Source organism: the organism of the source record quoted next, unplaced genomic scaffold (assembly GCF_019419815.1).
Source record: "Pyrus x bretschneideri cultivar Hongxiangsu unplaced genomic scaffold, Pyrus_bretschneideri_v1 Contig1, whole genome shotgun sequence".
NCBI lineage: Eukaryota > Viridiplantae > Streptophyta > Magnoliopsida > Rosales > Rosaceae > Pyrus > Pyrus x bretschneideri.
This window is the reverse complement of record NW_025999390.1, coordinates 12,647,426-12,670,553: the sequence shown is the minus strand read 5'-3', so window position 1 is coordinate 12,670,553 and position 23,128 is coordinate 12,647,426. Positions and strand designations below refer to the sequence as shown.

Sequence of the window (23,128 nt, the reverse complement as noted above, 5' to 3'; positions counted from 1 at the left end):
TCAAGCGGACAATATCGTATTATGGTGGAGTCGAGCCCGAATATGGTGGGGGTCCGGGTCGGGACGTGACAGTTCTCGATTTCTCTTGGGTTATTTGGTTGGTTTTATTTTATTGAAGTTCCAAACTCCTGGTTTCTTGATTGTCCCGTCATTGTCATGCATGCTGGAGTTCTCAAGCTGCTGTTTTGAAAGAAAGAAAAATGAAAAAAATTGGTTGGGCAAACACTGCAAATGATTAGTCTTGGGTGATGGTCGATCATGAAACTAAAGGCGATGCTTGGCTACTACTTATGGTTGGTTTAGTATGAATGTCGATATGCGTCATCTTCAATCCACACGAGTTTGTTTATTTTTTTAAAGTTCACATTAATGGAACTGGCTACAATGCTTACATAGATTTAATACAATCATCATCTAAAGATCATATATAACTATATGAATATATATATATATATATATATTTAATACAATCACCATCTAATTGTTGAGATACTAATTGTATTAAATATATGTAAATATTGCATCCAAAATTTTATATTAACTGTCCATTTGTAAGTTAGAAATGTCATTGTTATTGGAACATTGCATTGGCATGGGCATCTACATCATCAAACATCATGGTCATTGATTTCTGCCTTGGCAAACTCATGATGTTGTATACCTCCATGAGTTTGACGGGTGTTGAAAAAGTTAGGGCTCGTTTGACGTACTTTTAAAATGACTAAAAGCGCTTTTGGTAAAATGAATTTTGAGTTCTAAAGGCACTTTAAGTGTTTTTTTTGGAAGAAGCACTTAAATTGTTTTTTTAGGACCCACTTGAACTTTTACTAAGGCTTGATTCTAAAATCATTTTCACCAAAAGCGCTTTTAGTTATATTATATATTTTCAAACGAGCCCTTAGCAAGTTAGCAAAATGCAGTTTTTCGGTGAGCAAATGGGCCTATCAAAATGGATAAAATGATTGTAGGTTAGCTGAGATGGCAAACGAGAGCCCACATTTTGGTCAAAATTACACGAACATCCTCAATAGAAAGCTGAAAGCCCAAATGTTAAAACCTCTGAAAGCCCAAATGTTAAAACCTCTGAATGCCAAACGTTCTCTACCATAAGCACGCAGGCCGCTCCGCAGCACAAAGAGAAGCTAAGGACTTGGAGAGTCTCACTCTCTCTTCGGATTTGCATTGGAATCCAGGAGTACGAACGCGAAGGTAAAACCCCTTCAGATTTTGCTCTCCCTGGTTCAATTCACTATCTGTTGATTTTTCTCATGGCTCTGAAGCTTTTGCTTGTTTAGATCTTGCGATTTAGGACTGACCCTTTTGGTGTTTTGCTTTGAATTTTTAATCGGAGCATGAAAATCTATGTGGTTGATATGGGATTTTTGACCCAGATGCAAAGATTTGATTTGTTATAGCGTATGAAGTTTTCTGCTGATTTAATTTTGTTTTAATCTCGATGATTAGGGTTTAGCTCAATACCCAATTGTCAATTTTCTGCTTTGAGGCTGATAAAACTTAGGTTTTATGTAAATTTAGAAAAAAAAAAAAAAAGGGGGGTTTATTGTGCTTGGTGCAAAATGATGAAATTTTTGTTTTGGGTGGTGCTAAGATTACTTATTTTTGGTGAATTGTAGTTATTTTACTTAGTTTAGGGGGGGCGATTAACTGATTGTTGTATTGGGTAATTGGTTGTATTGTGACTTAGGATTGATTTGGGGATCAATGGCATCGAAGTTGCGTCAGTTGCAATCTAAGGCTTGTCAAGCAACACAATTTGTGTCCCAACATGGAGGTACCTACTACAAGCAGTTGTTAGAGCAGAACAAGCAGTACATTCAGCACCCACCAACCGTGGAGAAGTGCAACGAGTTGTCCAAGCAATTGTTTTACACTCGACTTGCTAGGTTATACTTCTGAACCTTTTTTGTTTAAGGACTGAATTTAGTTATTACTTGGCTGGCTCTGGTACGAGTTGTAGAGTGAAGACCATTAAAGAAGTCTCATATATGTTGACTGAATGCTCTTCAAGATTTAAGTCTGCTAGTATTTTGTTGCATCCATGTGGACGATATGATCCATTGTATCGCAGTCTTACTTTTGAAAGTTTTAGCACCTTTCTTACTTCCTAAACAGCCTGACCATGGTAACTAAAATGTAAACAGCCTGACCATGGTAACTAAAATGTATGACTACAAATAAGTAAATTGAGTGAAAATTATTGTGTAGACATTATTATCGCGCACAACGATAGGGTAGATGATTTTAGAGACAGTCTTGTCAACATTAGGATCAAAATTTAGAACTTTATGAAGAAAATGTTTACATTTTAATACATGTTTGCGTATTAGATTTCTTTCATTTATCTGCTCGAAGTAGGATTTCTTTTGAGAAGAAAGAAAAGAAAGCAACTTTTTAAAGCTCCGAAACGTGAATTTGATGTTGATGCAGATTTTTTAATCGAAGGAGAAGCATGTAGATTGGGTTACTTGTTTGTATTGCCTCCATTTATTTTTTATTTTTTATAATAAAAATATGTGCTCTGTGAAGAAGCTAAGAAAAGTGCATTGTCTTTGCTCCTATATCTTTGTGCTAAAAAGTTTTATGAAGTTTTCAAGTGCTTAAGAAACTGGATGAGGTCTATGTTGATCCATTCAAGGAACACGGGGACTAGTTGAAGTATCAATTGAGATAATGACAGATCATTTGACCTTTTAAGTTGGAACTTTATTGGTAGGATCTGTACTTCTATTGAGATAATGACAAATTATTTCACCTTTTTAGTTGGAACTTTAGGTGGTCTGCGAAAAAAGTTAGCGAAAAAAATTATTGCTAGAGTTGAGACTAATAGGAATTGTTCATGTTGCATATGGTCTAGCACTGGGTATTCAATTACTGATTTGCTTTCTAGATCCAGGATGTGGTACTAGAACTTATTACAATAGTCTGAATGATTTGGATACATCCTTGAATTACAATCTTTCATGGGAACTCAATGGTTTGATTTTGATTTTCATAAGGGCTCGGCTATATTTGTGCAACTTAGAAACCATCAATTCAGAATGCATCTGATACCGCATCTGCCTATTTTCATTCTTTTTCATTGCAACGACATCTTAGTTGTATGACTATAACTGACTCATTTTCCACTACATACAGTATTCCTGGTCGTACCGAGTCATTCTGGAAGGAAGTTGATTATGTCAAGCATTTGTGGAAGAATAGGAAGGAGTTGAAGGTTGAAGATGCTGGAATTGCTGCTTTGTTTGGGCTGGAATGCTTTGCATGGTTTTGTGCCGGTGAGATTGTTGGAAGGGGATTTACTTTCACCGGTTACTATGTCTAAGAGCAACCATAAGGTAAATGTTTCTTGGGATTGCACGTGTAAGCCTTTCTCGTCATTTGTGGTTGATCTGAACCGCGAGTACTGTACTTGAAATTTTTCGTTTTCCTAGTCGAATTTTTGAAGCTGAGAAATCGGTGGGCAAGTTTGACAGCCATAATAATCAAATGTATCTGAAAGTAACTTGAATGGGATGTTGTTCGGTTATCTTTTTTCCGGAATCATGAATGTTGTTCGGTTAGCCATCAACAGAGCTTGTATTTCTTGTTGGAATCACTCTGACTTGTTCGACGCTCCCCATCAGGGGGGCGTCGAACCCCGATGACTAGAAAGTAAAGTTGGAAACCAACCATTCTACTTTGGCATTATACTTCTGTTAACTGATTTTCACGTATGGCTATCCTTAATAGTTGTATAATTTTTTCTGGAGCTATTGTTAGTATCCAAAACAGAGCACTCCATTGCTTATAGTCACTTATCATGTGCTCCTCCTTATTATAGAGGTGATTTTTACACATCCCTCTTCATTCTTGATTGTCGGATTGAAAAATTAAACGAAAATAACAAACAAGATTAAACAAGGGTGTGTGAGAAAGCTAAAAAGAATGTGTGGTTATCATTTTTTATTACAATATTAATGTACCAATTTAATAGTGGAAAAAACGTTGTAGCGAGTTCAGAACAAAATTATTGGTCGTTCATTGTATGATTTAGTCTAACCCTCAATACTGTTTTATCACAAAAAAACAAAGGCATGATAATTTATTTTGAAATATTGATAATATTTGAAGTGCTAATAACACATTAAATTATTAATAAATTATCTCCTCAAAACCAAAATCCAACACAAATCAAAAGCAAATCTAGGAAAGATTTATTATTACAAAAATTATATAATTGATTCATTCTCAATACAAAAAAAAACAAATACGGCAGCGGGGGACCAGCGAAGGGCACTTCTGTAAAATCATTCGACGTCATTCGGCGAATGAGAAACCGACAGATCTGCACACAAGGAAACGACAGAAGTATTACGCGGAAACTTCTCGAGGGGAGAAGGCGCCGAGGGCTTCAATTTCTGGTAAACCCGTTGAGCCCAAAAAGCTAAAACGCGAGCGACAACAATGGCGTCAATGTCGCGAGACGCCGGCCTCCATCGCACGACACAGTTCTCCGCCGCATTCGCCGTCGCTATTTTCTCCCTCGCCGTCGTCGCCCACTGTTCCGACAATAATTCGGAGGTAAAATATCCTCTCTTCCCACAAATTTGGAAAAAAATATTGAGTAAATTGTTTATAAAACGAGGCTTCTGGAATTTTCAGGTGAATTGCAGCCGAATCTGCGTGGCGGAGAACTGTAATTGTGAGCTCAATCTCTCTACTGCCTAGTTAATTTCTCAAAATTCTAATTTTTTTCGGTATTTTTAATTTGTATTTGATTTTAATTCGTTGTTATTTGTAAACTTAGCGGTTGGGATTCGATACGGGAAGTACTGCGGGGTAGGGTGGACCGGCTGCCCGGGAGAGCAGCCCTGCGATGATCTTGACGCGTGCTGCAAGATTCATGACGATTGTGTTGGCAACAAAGGTAGCAATTTTACTTCATTTTTGTGTTGTTGGAATTTTGGAAGTATAAATTATCATTTTTCTTCGTTGTTGGAATTTTGGAAGTTTAAAAAGTATCATTTTTCTGTGTTGTTGGAATGTGGTTGTTTCAGTTGCTTCAGTGATTTGATAAGCTTTGGAAACTTGATTTTTGGATGAATTGGAAATAAAATGTCAAATGTGTTTGGCCTTTTGATGGCAGAAAGAATCGATCTTTCTATTATTCGAATGTAGTGATGAATTGGGATAATTATGATAAAAAAACTATTTGGTTGTTGTTCTGTTGAAATGGTTATGATTTTATTTTGCCGAAGGATCGTAAAGGATGAACAAAAACCAACATGTACTTGGTTAAATTCTAGGCCTGCTCTGCTATAATGTAAGGCACTTCTTGTACAAAGCAAGTTGGTTTTTGTTTAGCAAGTGATGAGTGAGGTAGGGATTAGGGAGAGTGGGAGTATATGTATATCCCAGTGAGCTGCTCTCCCTCGGGAGATTAACTTACACTGAGGAAGGATTCATCCTCATGATGAGTGAGATAGAAACGGCGGGGATATTTCCCTGTGAGAAGGTACTTTAAACTTGGTGCTTAATTGGTGGGTCGATGTGTTGGTTTTGTGCAACCGTGAGTTGGATATATTATAGAGTAGACAGTACAATGCTTGGGCAGTTTGTCGTGAATTATGCACATAATGTTGTTTGTTCTTGGCATTTGGTTCTGGTCTGTATATGGATGATTGTAGTTGAAGGTCCTCTGATTCTAGGAATATGTTGGTTTTATAGGTATGACCGATATAAAATGCCACGAGAAGTTCAAGCGCTGCATAAAGAAAGTACATAAATCTGGGAAGGTTGGATTTTCTAAGCAGTGTCCTTATAATACCGCTGTGCCTACTATGGTACAGGGTATGGATTTGGCTATCTTACTGAGCCAGTTTGGCAACTCAAAGCTTGAACTCTGATTTGCCGAAGAAGAGAGACATTTCCAGGAGTGGAATCATATATAGCACCCCTACCTACAATTTATCTCCAACACCCGTAAAAAGGGGAGTGGAACACTTTTGATATAAATGAACTAACTATGATCAAGTAAATGGATCCTCAGATACCTGATTTTGTGTTGCGTTACTGACTCTTATTCCTTCGTTTTTACATTTGATTCTTATTCCAGAACTATGTGACGATTGACATGAATTCGACAATTGGTTAGCCCCAAAAATTCTCTTACTGTGTGTAATGTACAGGAAGCGAGTTGGATTCGCTCTGATTTTTTCTTTTTGGTGATAATGTTGTGATTATGTTCGGAAGAATGTTATCTTGGTAGGTATTTAGGTTTATCTTAGAAGCGGAACCAAGCGGAAGCTTGGTCTCCAGGCATCTGAACTAAAGACGAACTCAAGCTCCTTGTTTGCTTACTTTAACTCGGATGATAGTGAGTCTGAGTAAGATCTTCCTAGAAAGATTTCCACCAGCAATGCTCATCTGAATACCTATATTTCTTGAAGCGTCACAGAGAGACCGGGACAATGTTTCATACAACATGCTGCAGGTAAGTTTTTCCGGACGAATGTGAAGTGCCATGAGATGATTAGATTTACTCAGCAGTGTCCTTGTAAGACCCATGCGCCTACTATTTGTATATATGGTAAAACTGATGTTTGAACTGCCGAACTATCATCCTAGTTGAAATTGTACCTCCGAACATTACATAAATTTTGTTAGGTTAGATGTTAGATTAGCCACTAACGGATTCGAACTCACGTCATCATATAAGAGCTCAACTCTTTTCTACTATTGTGGTAAATGACCACTTGCCAATTTGTTGTTAATTAAGAATATAATTAGTTTCAAAATTTTGAAGTTTGGAATTTACTAAAGATATATATTAGTTCATGTGTTCTATTTTTAGGAAAATGATCATCGCCGGATCATTTTTCTGAAAATCCTAGGAATCTCATGATTGTGACAGTTTATCGTACATCGTGCGATCAGAAATTATTTCAAAATTTAAATTTAAAATTAAATATAAATAGTATTTAATAAAAATTGACCACAAGATGTACGATTAACGATCATGATTACATGACTCCTAAAAAAAGAATCCGGTTTTTATTGGTTGGTCCAAGGCGACTAATTTCAGTTGGACGGAAATGCGGATGGAGTCCAACAGTAGAGGTAAATTGGCTACTTTTCAAAAGTTTAGGTCCTTAATTTATAAAAAATAATAATTTACGAAGTCAATTTCGATTAAAGTAAACAGTTTAGGCGAAGAAAGTTGGCGCCCACCTGAAAGCACATACTTTAACAACTTTTGCTGGCATTAATTATATCTGGCTACCATTCTAAACTTATCCACGCCACTTGGTGAATGAATGCTTTGCTCACAAGTTGGCTCTATTCCATGACAAGTCAAACCGGCGTTTGTCGGGAGATTCTTGGTTGTCTCGAAAATATATTGATCTTTCTATATTTCTCATCACGTAAGTTGATTACGTGACAAATTATGTAACTAGAACTATAGGAAAAGTGATCGTAGGCTGTGATCTCCTGAATTCCTGATGCTTGAATTGCTTCTCAACTCATATGAAAGAGTTGCATAAAAAAGTTTTGATTACACCGTATGCGTCTCTCGCATTAGCTGTGTCATGTGGTAGCACATGTCCTCACGTGAGCTTATATGTGAGAGACATGTAAGTAACGGTAACGGGTGTAGGCTAAAACAAAAGAAACAAAAGATAACTCATACGAGGCTATGAAATGACAACGCCATAATAAGTAACAAAATACTCAAATTGACACCCATCATCATGAGAGAGGATCCTCGTTAGATCCTCTTCGTGAAGATTTTAGGAATCTTCAAATCACATTCGTTCATAATACATCGTGCAGTTGAAAATCATTATAAATTTTTTTATTTAAAATTGAATATAAACAATACTAAACAAAAACTGACTGTATAATGTACGATGAATGGATGTAATTGAAGAATTCTTTGGATCCTCACACACAAAATCCGGTAAGAATTTTCACAAAGAAGATGCGACGAGGATCTTCATCCTCATCGTCACCCACTGGCATGGTTGCGGTCATCATCACATACAATGACGGCTTTGGGCATGTGCAATGGACGACAACATCAAATTTAACTATACACAAAATTAAATAAAAATAAAATTATCTCGTTTCGATGCGGTATTTTAGAATTCCTTTATTAATCTCAAGTTTAGTCATTCAAACGCTGTGTAAGAGTTCCTCTGATTCCTTTTTATTAATCCCAACCATCTCCAAAAAATTCCAATTTGTAATAATATTGTCACACGCTTCCCTGAATCAAAACGCCATCTCGATTTCTTACGCTCTCAGAAAAATTCAGAAAAAAAAAAAAATTAAATTCGTATAAGTTTCGCGATTTCGGAGCTTTCGGTTTTGAAGATTCTCAATTTGAATTCACCATGCTTCACAAGAGCTTCAAGCCTGCCAAATGGTAATTTTTCTCCTTATTTTTTTGTAATTTTCAACGACCTGTTTGGTTTCCGAGAATCCTAGGGGAAGAGAAGGGAAAATTGGAACAGAGTTCTGTAATTACGTGATGAATTTGCGCGGGTTGACTCAGCCACTGTGGAATTTTGAGTTTTTATCATCGAAAATTAAGTAAGTATGCGAATTTTTATTGTTGTATTGATGGATTTTGGCGGGTTTTTGGTGCAGCAAAACGGCATTAAAGCTTGCGGTTTCACGGATAAAGCTATTGAAGAACAAGAAGGATGCACAAGTGAAGCAGATGAGGAGGGAATTGGCCCAGTTGCTTGAGACTGGTCAGGACCGGACTGCTAGAATTCGGGTTTGTCTTGATCATCATATCTAATTGCAATTGAACTTTTGTTTTTTTTTTTTTTTCGGTTTTTCTCTACCTGAGATTTTAAATTCAACGTTTTGGTCTTGTATGGTAGAGTATGCTTCTTGATGGATTTGATCCTATTGGCCTTGACAATATTTGTACTAACGATGAATAGATTTCGAGTTCAAAGCGATTGGACTTTGCATTGTTCACTAGTTTGTTTAATTTGGAGGACCTGTTATGAATATTGCATTTTAGGAAGGTAATGATATGTTTTGTTTTCCGATTATGTTGGTTGAAATGGATTTAATGGGCGAGGATACGCAGTTTTGCAAAATTTTGAAGTGTGGTGGGGCACTCGTGAAAGGCCAGGAAATGAATTAGAAAACCGAACTTCTTGCACTGGCTGTTTGTATTTGATGTCTGATTATAGTAGCAGACTCTACTTTTGTTGAATTTCCAGTGTGCTAACGTACATTTTTTTGCTGACTTTTACGCGAATCCTGTATCTCAGGTTGAACATGTGGTCAGAGAAGAGAAGATAAAGGCAGCATTCGAACTTATCGAGATATATTGCGAACTTATTGCTGCACGCTTGCCTATGATTGAGTCGCAAAAGTATGTAAATCCATTAATTCTTGAATGGTTTTGGCATCTTTTATTCATTCATATGCTCTTATGCTTAAACTAAGCTGTGTTTTGTTATGCATCAGTTACATGGTCTGTTGTCAGTGCTTCCCTTAACATTGTGTATTTTACTATTTTATGATAGGTTCATAGCTTATTCATGAATCTAGTACTATTAGTGTTCTTGCAACTAAGGATTTGTTTTATATTTTTACAGAAACTGCCCCATTGATCTGAAGGAAGCAATTGCAAGTGTAGTATTTGCATCTCCAAGATGCGCAGACATACCAGAACTCATGGATATTCGCAAGCATTTCACATCTAAATATGGGAAGGAGTTTATCTCTAACGCTGTTGAATTGCGCCCGGATTGTGGTGTCAGTCGCATGGTATGTACCTTGTGCAATTTCCTGGATAATTTTAAAGGTTCTTTATATTCATAGCATAGGAGAAACAACTATTTTTTATCGGGCCAATTACAGAATGTTGATGGACTTGTCAAAACTAAAGTCAGCACCCAGTAGATTAGTTTTATTGATCTTTTTATTTATTAATTAATATTATCGTGTCAGTTAGTGGAGAAGTTATCTACCAAATCACCCGATGGCCCTGCCAAGATGAAAATCTTGGCTGCAATTGCAGAGGAACATAATGTCAAATGGGATCCTGAATCCTTTGAAGAGAAAGAGTCCAAGCTTCCAGAGGACTTGCTGGTAAGATTTGTTCCCCTCTAGCCTGGTCCATTCATTGCTTGAGAATACATAGATATCATAAAACTAGAGTTTCACTTTAGTCGCATTACATTTCATTGTTTAAGACACATCCATTTATCGCTATACTTTTTGACATTTGAGCAGAATGGGCCAAATACTTTTGCTAGAATTCCTGAGGAACCTCCTCGTGGCCCACCTCCTCCTAATCATGATGTCAAGGCACCTTCTAGTGTTCAGGCTCCACCTCAAAATTATGGGAATTATGGTCCACCCACGAACTTTAACAAGCAGAATGCAAGATCTGCACCTCACTTCCAGGATTCTGCTTCTTCAAATGTTTCTTCCAACAAAGCAACGACATCTGGCTCATTTCATTCAGAAGTGAGATCTTCAGGTACATCAATAATCATTGGAAGATGGTGGTTTAATAAGTTTATTATTTACGAGTGGTATTTTTATTTTCTCCTGTCTCATTCATTCTTAATTTGACATTCCCACGCAGGAAATCAAAATGATGGGATGGAAAATAGACATTCGTCTCCTGGGGATGGAAATTCTTCTTCACCGGGTAGGCAGAGTTGGAACATGCATTTTAAGGATGCTGCTTCTGCAGCTCAGGCAGCTGCTGAATCAGCAGAAATGGCAGGCATGGCTGCCAGAGCAGCTGCTGAACTTTCAAGAAAACACTCTTCAGAATCATGGGATAAATTTAGCCAGTCAGCTCCCTTGGCATCTAATAGAACATCCACAAATGATCCTTCAGTGAATAGTCACCAAATGCAAGATCGACATCCTGATGAAGTGTCAGATCGATATCCTCAAAAGAAGTCATCTGAACCCGAGAAGCATGACTTTGTAAGTGAAGTGAGTACGACAAGACAGTCCAGCAACACTAACGTGTATGCAAGTGAGGTGCAAACTGGAATGAAACCTGATAAAACTTCTTATTTGGGTAATATGAGATCAGAAGAGAAATCAAGTAGACCTTCCCGATCCAATCCTATAGGTAAATTGAGTGTGAAGAGACAGTCGAGCAACACTGGTGTGGAGTATGGGAGTGAGATGCAAACTGGAAACAAACCTGATAATGTTGCTTATTTTGGTGATATGAGATCTGAAGAGAAATCTAGTTGGCCTTCCTCCCGATCTAATTCAAGCATTGGCAGTGATGATCAGGAAGATGTTTTAAGACGGAGTGACGATATTTCTTATTTGGGAAATAAGAGGGGTGGAGAACAATCTGTCTGGTCTTCCTCTCATTCTCATGCAAGAGATTTTAGTAATGATCATGAAAGTGATTCAAATGGCTGTGATGAGGATTCTTTTGTTAACGATGTTAATATCTTCGAAAGCACAAAGGAAATAAGTTCTGATGGAAATGCTCCTTTGGTTTTTGATGAATCTGGTTCAGACGACGATAAATGTAAATTTGATGTGGAGGACTACAAGGACCAAGAACCCAGTTTGGTTTTTCCTTCTCCTGATAGAAACTCATTTTCTCCTTCAGCTAGTTTGGATCCTTGGAGCTCTAAACAACAGACGCATGAAGTACAATTTAATTCCAGTTCACAACTAAGTTCTTCATCGGTGAAGCAATCCCCTCCTGTTTTTTCAGAAAATTCAACGGGTTCCATGGACTCTTCACAACCAAATGACTTGTTGCCTGTTGCTTTTGATGCGTCAGATGGCCCAAGTTCAGACAGTGAAGAGGAGGTAGACAAGCTTGCCAAGAGCACAGTTTCTAAATTTTCCCCTGTGCAGAGCCAAAGTGCAAGTCGTAGGTCATTTGTATCTTCATCCTCGGAGGAGATAAATGTGGGTTCTAACAGAAAGCCAGGGTTGCTGCTTTCATCTCATAATTGGGACTCAACTGAAGCAGATCCCGAGAGAAGCCAAGGAGTCAAAAATAGAATCGTCCCGGAGGAAAGGTATGATTTTGATGAATTGCCTACTGGTCAGCCATCTGTAAGGCTAAGGAAATCTGGAATAGATTCAAATGCCAGGGACGATTTTCAAACGACACATTTGCATCAAACTATGAAAGATAGTGAGGTTTCAGATGGATGTAGTTGTGTAAGTGACACTGACAATGAGCTGAGCTTAGGGATGTTGACAGGTGGGCTACGAAATAAGGGTTTAAGGCATCCACCGTATACAAAGAAACTACCAGGAAACTTATTGTCTGTCAAACAAGATACTGAAGATACCAAGGTTGAGCAACCTTCCTTCTTTCCATCAGTCAGGACTTCTGTTGTCTCTGAAAGGGAGCAAGGGAGCAACAAACTGATAAAGGAACGGAGCACGAGAACCCCCGTCTCATATGTGGCTTCTGATGATGATTCTTCTGAGGATGAATTGTCACACGGAACTGCTAGAAGTAGCCAAGACTCATTCAATAAAAAATTGGGATCCGAAGTAAAGGCAAGCTCCAAATCCACGTTTTCTTTCTTTGATTCAGAGGATAGTGAACCGGAGGAAGATCTTCTTACAAAGATTTCCACCAGCAATGCTCGTCCAAATGCTAGACTGTCTAGAAGAACACAGCCGTCTTCTTCAAATTCTGTTAGAAGCTCTAGCTCAAAGACAACAATTGTGTCTGACGTGTCAGGGACTTCAGAGTATGGAAAACCCTCTTCAAGGAGTTCATATGACACTGAAACTGTACTAAAGCCCTCATCCCAGATCAAGAGCCCAAAGCAGGAGTGGAATATACCTGTAGAACAAGTTGCTCCTAAACCAGTACGAGAATCCAAGAGGACATCACCTGTAGAGACTTCAAATTCAAACAGAAACTCCATTTCAAGGAGTTCCAATGCCACTGAAACTTTACCAAAGTCCTTGTCCCAGACGAAGAGCTCAGATCGTCCAGGAAGTCAGGAGTGGCATAAACCGGTAGAACAAGCAGCTCCTAAACCAATGCCAGAGTCCAAGAGATCCTCACTTGTGGAGACTTCAAAGTCATATGGAAACCCCTTGTCAAGAAGCTCCTATGCCGCTGAAAGTCTACCAAAGCCCTCCTCGCAGACCAGGAGCTCAGAGCGTCCAGGAAGTCAGGAGTGGCATAGACCAGCAGAACAAGCAGCTCCTAAACCAATTCGAGAATCCAAGAGTCCTTCACCTGAAGATGTAGAGACTTCTAAGTCATATGGAAACCCTTCTTCAAGAAGTGCATATGCTTCTGAGACCCTACCAAATCCCTCGTCACAGACCAAGAGTTCAGAGCGCCCAGGAAGACAGGTAGAACAAGCAGCGCCTAAACCAGTTTCGGAATCCAAGAGGCCCTCCTCCCATGTAGAGACCTCAAAGCCATTTGCAAGGGAGCAATCATCTGAAAATTCTCGAAAGATCGAAACATCAAAGTCCTCAGGTTCTACAGAGAGTCCACCAAAGGAGAAAGTTTCTCATGTTCACCCAAAGCTTCCCGACTCTGATGACATAATCGCCAGGTTTATGGCTCTCCGGCAGAATCGACAGTAAACATAGTTATTACCACATACGTATATAGGATACATTTTCATGTGATTATATCAGGGTTTGTTATTCTTTGATATGCTTGAATTTTGTATGATCGTCAAGTAAAGCCTTGATAGCTGTATCGTTACTTCGCGTCGAAATTGAGTCTTATATTTTCCAGACCATTGCAAATATGATGAGATTACATTTGTTAAAGAGTTCTGTAATAAAATACATATAGGTTTTGTCCCCTAATTTTCTGAAGTTGGAGACGAGAATTGAATATAATATCTTGTTAATTTGTGAATTTCTGTTGTAATTTGTTTTTCAAACTCGGGTGCCAAGAGGTGGGCACAATGCCTGAGTGGTTTGATTTACAACGGCAGTTCAATATATTGGTATCATACTCATGAATAAATTGGTATTACTCAAATTTTCCGGCCCACCGTAAAAGTGCGATTCATATATATGTTGGTATAACGTGCACTTTTTCTGGCCTACTTTGTAAGGCCTTACATGTGTAACGAGGCATAAACAACTTCATCTTTGCAGTTACGAAATGAAATGGCAAACCGAGGTTCGAAGATCATTCAAACCAAAATTGAATTAAACGAAACAGGGTAGGCTTGTTCGAAATTAGACGAATTCGTCTACCAAAATTTCTTATTTCGTAGTTCAATTAAAACATAGCTAGGAAATTTAAAGCAAGGAGAATTGAGGAAGCCGGAGTTTCCTAATTCACTCCTAAAGTCTCAACCTCCACGATAATGTAAATCAATTTAATCTTACATACAGGGAAGAAATGCGCCATCAGAATGCGTTCTAACCCGATGTTAACAGTCTTATCATGTAAAAACCGTAAACTACAAATCAATCTTCACAATCAAAACCTGTATCAAGTCGTAGTCTGGACAGCGTTCTTTGCAAATGTTTCAGCAACCAGCAGAGGGAAAGCAATTGTTGCATCGCAATGCACCTGGTTCAACCAATAAAAAAAGGTGGACAATAATCAAATGATACTACAACAGAAACGAGGATGACATATTCAAGAATGCAAGGACATGACAGAACGCAATGAGAAAACTTAGCATAGATATGGGTTAAATTAAGTAATACCTTGACGGTTTTGGCAGAACCCCGTATTTTCCCCCATGATACAGCCTCGTCAGGACGAGCTCCAGAATCACTCCCATCAAACTCTTGTGCAGTATTAATGAAGACAGCATAATCCGCACCATTACGGAACATATTGGCATTGCAAATGTGATGTTTGGGCATTCCCCCTCCGAGAATGATCATTCCAGTCTTCCTTGGGCTTGCATGAACAGCTTCACCATTAATGGCCCTAATATCTGTTCAAAGGCATACTATCATGTGATTCATTTCCCAAGTATATTATGAGCTGCAATGACAATGTAAATGAGCAACGTACCTTGCACTATGTCAATGATCAGACCTGGGCTGCGGAAAGAATGAAAGTACAACATATCTCCCAGTGAGCCATCTGTTAAGCCCGGACAGTAAACTGGGATATTGTTCTGGAAAGAAACCACAAAAACATACCAAATATAAGTGAACTGTCACTAATTTCATAGAAACAAGTTTTAAAACGCAACCTGCAGTACTAATTGACAGTACCATTTTGAAATCCTGAAAACTGACCCCTGAGACCACAAATAACCATTTCTAATCTCTCTACTCATCAAAATACAATTTCACAAGACGCTGTGTCTATGCATGCTCATCCAAGCAAATTCAGATTGTAAAACACATAATTCATGAGGCAAACATACTATAGAAGCTTAAGAGCTAAATATAAAGTGCTTGATTAGGATGACTTCTTGCCTTGTATGCCCAATACAGGTATGAACGTCGATCATTTATTTCCTTCCCAAGCGTGCAATCAATTTAGACGGAGTCCACAATACGTTCTGCTAAAAGAAAAAACAATTAGAAAAAACCATTTTGATCACAGCCTAACCACTACACCACACCTCCAAAAAAACTAACGTGAAAAGAAAGTTATCATTATATTTGAATCCATGCCTGCTCAGTTTGTTCCTTCAACATCTGGTTGAAAATTGGTATGATCCAATCCTCAAATTTGCAGTAGTTTCCATTAGGAACAAGCAAATTACCAATACGATTCAAGCCTTTTGACCGCAAATGTGCGCCCGGCAGAGAGAAATCACCTCTATAAGTGGGTGCAAGGCATTTAATTAGATCTTCCTCTATACCACCAGCAGTTGAAACCACAACATCCACCATATGGTGCTCTACCAAGAACCGAATTGTATCTCTAATCCCTGACGAAACCAAATTCGAAGTAAAACCTAGGAACACTTTGCATTTCACCGACTTTCTGTATTTCATATCCCTCTCCTCCGCACTGCAATCTTCATCTATAGCCTCATCTGCTAGCCTCCAATCTAGCTTCAGTGCAATAAAAATAATGGTTAGGTCAAAAATTAAAAGACAACTAGGTCAGTTTGGTAAGAGAAACTTACCATTTGGTTGACGACTTGAATGGCATCTCCAAGATTAGAGGCTTGAAAGCCAGTGGAGAGCATGGAGCTCATGAGGCGAGCGTAGTCTACTCCCTGATTGAAATCATATCCTTCAATTTCGGTGCTTTGGCCTTGCAAATCCTCTGACTCTTTGAACACTGTAGAGTGCACGGATGCCAACCGGTTATCTTCCATTGCTTCACTAACTGATTCCAAAACTGTATTCTGCTACTAATGTGGTTTCTTTGTAATTAGGACAGCTTTTGGCTCACTCACTGAGTAATCTGCACTCAATGCAGTCCAATCCAAATTCATGTTAGGTTGGATTACGGATTAAATATGCACAAAAATGCAGAATTCATCATCAAGCGATTATCAAACGGGGCCCTAAATAAAACTAGCACAAAAATGCAGAATTCATCATCAAACGATTATCAAACGGGCCCTAAAAAAAATGAAAACTAAAAACTAAAAAGCAAAAAATGGTTATCCAACGGGCGCTAAACTTCCATAATAAAGTACAAATGTTAAGAAAGCAATGCACAACGTGAACGAAAACAACGACAGGAACAATTAAGCAAGAATAAACAAGTAAAACAACATATAAAAAATTCAGTTAAGCTTAACGGACTTTAAAAAAGAAAAGAGGAAGGCATTTCAACGAACCAAAGTTCTCACCTTTTTAATCCCATCAGTTTAAATTTCATATATTTTTGGAAATTAAGAGGAAGGGCAAAAATCTTACCGCAAGAGAGGGAGAGGCAAATGGGGAGCAGAGAAAAACGGCCGCCGCGATGGGTTGTGGAAGGGAGAAAGCAAGGGACTTGGAGCAGGGTAGCGTTATGGGCTCGGTGCTTCGAGCTGAGTGGCAAAGCTGTAATTTCGACTTTAATAATAATATAAAAAATAATTCTGATGAGAAAAAAATAAAAAGTAATTAAGTAGAGTTAAAAAAAGGGCCGTTCCGAGAATCGAACTCGGGACCTCTTGCACCCAAAGCAAGAATCATACCACTAGACCAAACGGCCGGTATTGTTAACGCATCGTGACTTTACAATTATAAAGGTCGTCATTTACATTCTCAGCTGATCGTTTTAAGTGCGTAGGGTTTTTGTAAACGACGACTATATAAACGAAATCTTGAGAAGCTACACTGGTAAACCCACGGAGCCTCCTTCCCTCACTCAGTCGCTCTCTCTCCCTCTGCAAACGTAAGTCCACCGCCATCGCCGAGATCTTCGAGCTCCGATTCAATTTCTGTCTCTCCGTTGACTCAGATCACGGTTTCTGTCGAATCATTTTTGGTCTCGGTGTTGAATCTGAGCCGTTGATTTTTCTTGTGATTTTTGCAGTAGCGGAATCCAGGTGCGATGACGACCGTTCCGGGACAACTGATCTGGGAGATCGTGAAGAAGAACAACTCCTTCTTGGTGAAGGAGTTCGGCCGCGGCAACGCCGGTGTCCGCTTCAGCAAGGAGCCCAACAACCTCTACAACCTCCATTCCTACAAGCATTCCGGTATATTTTCCTTTCTTACCTTCTTTTAGTTTCCCGGGAAAATACAAAAAATGTAAAACCTCAGGAAGCCGAATCGTCGTTCTAACCTTTTGTTTGTTTCGGTGGCGATTTCTAGGTTTGGCGAACAAGAAGACGGTTACTATTCAGGCAGGAGGCAAAGACCAGTCTGTGGTGCTCGCCACCACCAAGACCAAGAAGCAGAACAAGCCCGCCAGTCTGCTTCACAAGTCTGTGATCCGAAAGGAGTTTCCCCGCGCCGCCAAGGCTGTTACCAATCAGGTAATTGACAATGTGATTAGCATAAGCTTTGGATTTAGCTAATTGAGTATTGCTTTATGAGTCGAATTATCGATATGCTTAATTTCAATAATCCTTGGATTAAATTGATTGTAATCGCAATTTTGTTGCCATATTATCATCTGTGCGTAGCCCTAGTTGTTCATGTGTAATGTGCTATGTAGTTACTTTAGCAGTGATGAGCAGCTAACACGTAAGAAAATCCTGCTTTGTGTGGGATTTTCGATGAAATACATTTGTTACGCTTGGCTTCTGAGCACCCTCTTTAGCTAATATAATTTGGGCTTTTGTTTTGTTTTATTTTTTTATAAGTTTCACTTAGATTGGCATATATATATATATATATGTTTTGTTGAGTGATTGAGTGATGATTGATATGGTTTTTGAAGACCTGAATACATTAGCGACACCTGAAGTAAAATGGAAATTCGCGTTTCAGGCCTGTCTTAAAAACTGTATTGTTATATCTTGTTTTCAGATGTTCATCCAATTTCGAAGACCATAGTTTTAAAGTAGTGTAGTTTGTGTTCTGTTACATTTGAAATGCTTACATTGTTTTTTCCCTGTGAAAACCTCTCAGTAAAGTAATGACTTTTCCAATTCGTTTAGTGTCCATGCTTCCTAGGCTACCCGAAATATGAACACACACACTCTCTCTCTCTCTCTCTCTCTCGCTCATGCATACATGTTTCTTAGATGATTACATAGGTTGATGTAAATCATGCAACGATAATTGAACTATAGGGTTGAATGTCCATGCCAGATTATGTGATCCCTCTTATTTATCTCATTGCACAATGCAAACTTGGATTGAATTCCGCACTCACTGAATAGTTATTTGATTTCAACTTGTTACAGGTTGCGGATAACTTCTACAGACCTGATTTGAAGAGAGCTGCCCTTGCCAGGCTCAGTGCCGTTCACAAGAGTCTCAGGGTTGCCAAGTCTGGTGTGAAGAAGAGGAACAGGCAGGCTGTCAAGACCCCCGGTAGGAAGTGAGGGTAAAAATGTGTCGTCGTTGTGTTCGTTTGGTGTTTAGTTCCCTTTTCCAGGTCCAAGGAGAGACATGATTTCCGGTTTTAGATCTTGTATTTTCTCTTGATGAACATTAAGACTAGCCCCTTGACTGAACAAGGGAAGGATAGTGCTTTGTTTCTGTCGCCAAATTTTGCTGAAGATTTTTCGTAATGCAATCTAGTTTTTAGAAATATCTCAATCATATGGAGCTCAGTGTTGCAATTTCTACACGTGCATATGAATGGTTCGCTTTGGCTATTTCATTGCAAGATGGCTTATGGTTATATGGTTAATGAATGACAGTTTAAACCAAAATTTATCTGTCACTTCATTTTTTTCTGACTAATTGAAGTCGATGCGTCACTTCATTTTTTTCTAACTAATTGAAGTCGATGCGTGCCAAACCAGCCCGATGTACCTTACAAGAATTTGGTTCTTAAAATACTTGCATAAATCGGTTTCCTTCGAGTATTGAAGTTAGACAAAGGCTGAAGCGTGTGCGATCGATTTCGTTGTTGGAAACTTGGAATCTTTGTTTAATTTGGTTTTTAAGATCCAAAACAATCTCAAAACGAAGGGATAAATACGATATTTCTGACATAAACTCAAACCGAATCTAAACCGACCACACTAAATATTTTTTATTGGTTTGATTGGGTTTGATTGTATTGATATGACTCTTATTGTTCAACTTCAAATCTGAATATTTTATATGATTCGATTTGAGTTTCAGGTTCCAAAAGAGACTAGACCAAACTAAACCGAGCTGAACAGTGTGTACACTAGTGAAATTCAACATTTGGAAAATTGGAATTTTGACAAAACAAAAATATAAAAATTGGAACGGGTAACACGTGCATTGCACCTGAGAGTTATCTTCACCAACTTCCGCTATAAATATCACAGACGTCCCAATTTGCAACAGTGTAGTTTTCCCGCCTCTGTCCCTCCCATTTCCATTTCCGGAAACCCTAATTCGAAAAATGGTGCAGAAGCAAGGAGCCTCCGCCGATCCCACCGCCACCGAACCTAAGAAACGACGTCGCGTCGGCTTCTCCAGCGTCGGTGAGTCCTGGCTTCCGTTTCCTCAGTTATGTTTCTGTTGTTTTTAGAATGCACTTCCATAGTTCCACGTATTCTACTCGAATTTCAATTTTTATTTCTGTTTCTGCCCTAAATTCATTGATTTTGTTTGTTTTCGTCGATTTGGGAGCAGATGCTGGACTGGAGGCCAAAGATTGCATCAAGATTTACCTAGGTAAGATGGGTTTTATGCGCTTTTTTTGGGATTATTTGATTAGTGTGCTTGATTCTACCGATTTTAACCTTGAGTTAACTTTTTTTTTTATGATGATTTGCTGTTCGGTATCTTGTTCTGGTTCTGTAAGGTAGTTCCCTTGGCAAGAAACAATTTTTTTCTTTTTGGGTGGGATTTCATTCATTCCAGCTGTTTGATTAATCAGTAACTGCGGTGGCGGAAAATGGCAGTTTTGATTTTTAAGTTTGATTTATTGGACTTAAGGTTGATATTCTGTCAGTAATCGAAAAGTGATGATTTTTGGCTGAGTGGAAAATAAGATAATTACATGATTGAGATGCAAGTCCTAGAATGCTTAATGGTTTAGATGGAGGATGTTAAGAATAGACGCAGTTGGTTGCTTTATGGATTTTCAGATTTGTTGGAAAAGTTTAATTGTTGACTGTGATAATAATGTTTTACATTTTTATAATACTTTCGTTCTCCTCGATCTGAAATTCAATGATAATGGTTTTGTTGTGGTTAATTTATTTTAGTAATATATCTCTATTTTTACATGCATGCTTAATCAATGGCTACGATCATAGTTTCTAGCAAAGAGGAAGTGGGTTCTACAGACAGTTTTTGTATTGAGCCTGTTGATTTGAATAGCTCTTTTGATGATGATGGGAAGATATATGGTTACAAAGGATTGAAGGTAATCTTTGTGCATATCATTTGAAGTTTACCTTCACAGAATTTGCTGCACTGGTGCAAGTAATGTCAAAAGCTATTTTAATAGTTTGAATGGAGTGATTTAGAATGGCTTCGTTTTAATCTTTCTGTGGATGCAGATTACGATATGGGTTAGCAGTTTATCCTTTCATGCGTATGCTGATATTGCATTTGAGAGCACAACTGATGTAAGTACTCTTGTTCTGTTGATCTCTCTCTCTCTCTCTCTCTCTCTCTCTCTGTTCTATCTGCCAACTTTGCTTATAACTTGTGCTCCTAGCTTCCTCTTTATCAAGAAAATTTTACTGATAGCAATTTCTAAATGTTATATAAGGGTGGAAAAGGGATCACCGATTTGAAGGCAGCTCTTCAGGTATAGCCTTGCTTCCCAATTTAAACCCTCACTTTTGTTTAGTATGTTGTTAGTTCTGGTGCTAAGTCAGTAATGTTCTCCAGAGAATTTTTGCTGAGACCCTCGTTGAGAGTGAAGAGGAGTTCCTTCAAACTTTTTCGACGCAGAAGAATTTGATTAGGTAATGAATTTTGCTTTCCTTTCGTTGAGTGCAAAAACATTTAGACTTTTTTTGTTTACTTAATATCATGATTCCACCATTTAATACGTGTGCAGATACATGGTCACAACTGGGGAGGTGTTACAGTGCAAGACCTCTAATGGACAAATAAGTTATTGTAGTGGTCAGCTTGGAGCAACCACTTCTGATTTGCAGGTGCTTTGATGTGGCGAGCTTTGTCTTTTTCCCAGTATTTAAAATATGATAAATTTTCTTGCATTTTGCAATAACAGTGACTATGTTCAGGTTGTTCGCTTGGTTGTGGGCAAGACAGCTGCTGGGAACCTTTACAGTCACTTGATTCCTCTTGTTCTTCTTCTTGTTGATGGTAATCTCTTCACTTACCTTGTCTTATCAGACAACACTGGTAGTTTCCTTCTGTTATGGAAAGAGAGGGGAGGGGAGTGCAGTACATGACTTACTGTGACATCAGTTGCTGTTTTTTGGATTAGGTAGCAGTCCGATCGATGTCGTGGATCCAAGATGGGAGCTGTATGTCCTGATCCAGAACAAAATGGATGAGAAGGGGGACATCTACAATATATTGCTTGGTTTAACAGCTGTTTATCGTTTTTACCATTATCCTGATAGTTCTCGGTTGCGGCTCAGTCAGGTTTGCTCCTTGTCAATAACACTTATGTAGTATTTCTCGTTAACTTCATTGTTTAAGCACTATTCGTGCTGTTCTTTACTAGAATCTTTGTTGATGTCAGATATTGGTATTGCCTCCTTACCAACACAAGGGATATGGACGATACCTTCTTGAGGCTCTCAATGATGTTGCAGTATCTGAAAACGTCCATGACCTCACAGTTGAAGAACCATTAGATTACTTCCAACATGTACGTACCTGTGTTGATGTACTACGCCTTCATAAGTTCGACCCAATCAAGGATGCGGTTAACTCAGCAGTTTCGCAACTGAAGCAAGGAAAGTTGTCGAAGAAGACACACACTCCTCGACTCATGCCAGCTACTAGTGTCATTGAGGATGCCCGGAAAAGTTTGAAAATTAACAAGAAACAGTTTCTTCAGTGCTGGGATGTTTTCCTTTATCTCGGCCTTGATCCTGTGGACAAGTACAAGGAGGATTTTGTGGGAATTATTTCTAATCGCATGAAGGAAGATCTCATAGGAAAAGATTCTGGGGCGGGTGGGAAGCGAGTGGTTGAAGTTCCAAGCGAATATGAGCCGGAGATGTCATTTGTCATGTTCAGGTCACAGGCCGGTGAAGCTACTGGTACTGTTCAGATAGACGAAAATCAACCAAATCAGGAAGAGCAACTCCAGCAATTAGTTGAGGAGAGAGTGAAAGAGATCAAATCAGTAGCTGAGAAAGTGTCTTCGCAGATCTCCCCCGCTTCGGAGGCATCATGATGGACTTCGATTTTTCTGATGCGGTTGCAGTTAACCCAGTGATGCAATTTGTTAGGCGAAAACTGGTTTTGTGGATTGGGATATCGGAGGAAGCTTTTCTGTAAATTACTGAGCTTATGCGTGATTCTAGCTTATGTTATCAGAATATTTGCACAACCTTATTACTAGTGAAATTGAGCAGCTAATGCCTTTAACATGCTACTTCCGTAACTTTTTATTCATTCATAATTGTTGTGAACCGAGTCTACTCGTATTCTCGTCTCGCCCCAGGAACCAAAACCTTTTCTTCTTCCT

General features: G+C 38.7%; 6 protein-coding genes and 2 non-coding genes across 8 annotated transcripts; 6 read left to right on the top strand and 2 right to left on the bottom strand.

Annotated features, from left to right (window-relative positions):
• Positions 1 to 1,055: 1,055 nt before the first annotated feature.
• On the top strand, positions 1,056 to 3,547 carry LOC103943953. The gene is made up of 3 exons (XM_009354331.3): positions 1,056 to 1,209; positions 1,706 to 1,904; positions 3,157 to 3,547. The coding sequence occupies exons 2-3, from the start codon at positions 1,723 to 1,725 to the stop codon at positions 3,341 to 3,343; spliced, it is 369 nt and encodes a 122-aa protein (XP_009352606.1). The 5' UTR covers positions 1,056 to 1,209; positions 1,706 to 1,722; the 3' UTR covers positions 3,344 to 3,547.
• An 834-nt stretch (positions 3,548 to 4,381) lies between these two features.
• Positions 4,382 to 6,082, top strand: LOC103943955 (probable phospholipase A2 homolog 1). The gene is made up of 4 exons (XM_009354332.3): positions 4,382 to 4,581; positions 4,663 to 4,702; positions 4,808 to 4,927; positions 5,728 to 6,082. The coding sequence occupies exons 1-4, from the start codon at positions 4,465 to 4,467 to the stop codon at positions 5,904 to 5,906; spliced, it is 456 nt and encodes a 151-aa protein (XP_009352607.2). The 5' UTR covers positions 4,382 to 4,464; the 3' UTR covers positions 5,907 to 6,082.
• Positions 6,083 to 8,096: 2,014 nt separating this feature from the next.
• LOC103943956 (filaggrin) lies at positions 8,097 to 13,831 on the top strand. The gene is made up of 7 exons (XM_009354334.3): positions 8,097 to 8,428; positions 8,653 to 8,785; positions 9,297 to 9,400; positions 9,627 to 9,798; positions 9,982 to 10,122; positions 10,267 to 10,516; positions 10,625 to 13,831. The coding sequence occupies exons 1-7, from the start codon at positions 8,397 to 8,399 to the stop codon at positions 13,597 to 13,599; spliced, it is 3,807 nt and encodes a 1,268-aa protein (XP_009352609.1). The 5' UTR covers positions 8,097 to 8,396; the 3' UTR covers positions 13,600 to 13,831.
• A 370-nt stretch (positions 13,832 to 14,201) lies between these two features.
• On the bottom strand, positions 14,202 to 16,983 carry LOC103943952 (deoxyhypusine synthase). Its single transcript, XM_009354330.3, is given in 8 exon segments — positions 14,202 to 14,551; positions 14,692 to 14,927; positions 15,008 to 15,113; positions 15,421 to 15,470; positions 15,473 to 15,506; positions 15,622 to 16,008; positions 16,083 to 16,366; positions 16,828 to 16,983. Coding segments are annotated over 7 exon segments (1,089 nt in total). The 5' UTR covers positions 16,278 to 16,366; positions 16,828 to 16,983; the 3' UTR covers positions 14,202 to 14,470.
• A 55-nt stretch (positions 16,984 to 17,038) lies between these two features.
• On the bottom strand, positions 17,039 to 17,110 carry TRNAP-UGG. The gene has a single exon. It is a non-coding gene; the product is annotated as a tRNA-Pro (tRNA).
• Positions 17,111 to 17,149: 39 nt separating this feature from the next.
• LOC103943951 (60S ribosomal protein L28-1) lies at positions 17,150 to 19,113 on the top strand. Its single transcript, XM_009354329.3, has 4 exons — positions 17,150 to 17,293; positions 17,435 to 17,600; positions 17,716 to 17,879; positions 18,756 to 19,113. Exons 2-4 carry the CDS (start codon positions 17,453 to 17,455, stop codon positions 18,894 to 18,896), a joined length of 453 nt encoding a protein of 150 aa, XP_009352604.1. The 5' UTR covers positions 17,150 to 17,293; positions 17,435 to 17,452; the 3' UTR covers positions 18,897 to 19,113.
• Positions 18,067 to 18,158, top strand: LOC125480218. Its single transcript, XR_007260608.1, has one exon. It is a non-coding gene; the product is annotated as a small nucleolar RNA R24 (small nucleolar RNA).
• Positions 19,114 to 19,822: 709 nt separating the features above from the next.
• Positions 19,823 to 23,055, top strand: LOC103943950 (histone acetyltransferase type B catalytic subunit). Its single transcript, XM_009354328.3, has 10 exons — positions 19,823 to 19,979; positions 20,131 to 20,172; positions 20,760 to 20,869; positions 21,006 to 21,074; positions 21,221 to 21,259; positions 21,343 to 21,419; positions 21,515 to 21,614; positions 21,705 to 21,786; positions 21,911 to 22,071; positions 22,172 to 23,055. Exons 1-10 carry the CDS (start codon positions 19,898 to 19,900, stop codon positions 22,832 to 22,834), a joined length of 1,425 nt encoding a protein of 474 aa, XP_009352603.2. The 5' UTR covers positions 19,823 to 19,897; the 3' UTR covers positions 22,835 to 23,055.
• The last annotated feature ends 73 nt before the right edge of the window (positions 23,056 to 23,128 follow it).

Coding starts and splice junctions, on each gene's coding strand:
- LOC103943950 (XM_009354328.3), top strand. CDS start 19,898: ATGGTGCAGAAGCAAGGAGCCTCCGCCGATCCCACCGCCACCGAACCT. Junction 20,870..21,005: donor ATGGTTACAAAGGATTGAAG/GTAATCTTTGTG, acceptor CTGTGGATGCAG/ATTACGATATGGGTTAGCAG. Junction 22,072..22,171: donor CTCGGTTGCGGCTCAGTCAG/GTTTGCTCCTTG, acceptor TGTTGATGTCAG/ATATTGGTATTGCCTCCTTA.
- LOC103943956 (XM_009354334.3), top strand. CDS start 8,397: ATGCTTCACAAGAGCTTCAAGCCTGCCAAATG. Junction 10,123..10,266: donor AGCTTCCAGAGGACTTGCTG/GTAAGATTTGTT, acceptor ACATTTGAGCAG/AATGGGCCAAATACTTTTGC. Junction 10,517..10,624: donor TTCAGAAGTGAGATCTTCAG/GTACATCAATAA, acceptor ATTCCCACGCAG/GAAATCAAAATGATGGGATG.
- LOC103943951 (XM_009354329.3), top strand. CDS start 17,453: ATGACGACCGTTCCGGGACAACTGATCTGGGAGATCGTGAAGAAGAAC. Junction 17,601..17,715: donor CCATTCCTACAAGCATTCCG/GTATATTTTCCT, acceptor GGCGATTTCTAG/GTTTGGCGAACAAGAAGACG. Junction 17,880..18,755: donor CCAAGGCTGTTACCAATCAG/GTAATTGACAAT, acceptor AACTTGTTACAG/GTTGCGGATAACTTCTACAG.
- LOC103943953 (XM_009354331.3), top strand. CDS start 1,723: ATGGCATCGAAGTTGCGTCAGTTGCAATCTAAGGCTTGTCAAGCAACA. Junction 1,905..3,156: donor TTTTACACTCGACTTGCTAG/GTTATACTTCTG, acceptor CACTACATACAG/TATTCCTGGTCGTACCGAGT.
- LOC103943955 (XM_009354332.3), top strand. CDS start 4,465: ATGGCGTCAATGTCGCGAGACGCCGGCCTCCATCGCACGACACAGTTC. Junction 4,703..4,807: donor CGTGGCGGAGAACTGTAATT/GTGAGCTCAATC, acceptor TTGTAAACTTAG/CGGTTGGGATTCGATACGGG. Junction 4,928..5,727: donor CGATTGTGTTGGCAACAAAG/GTAGCAATTTTA, acceptor TTGGTTTTATAG/GTATGACCGATATAAAATGC.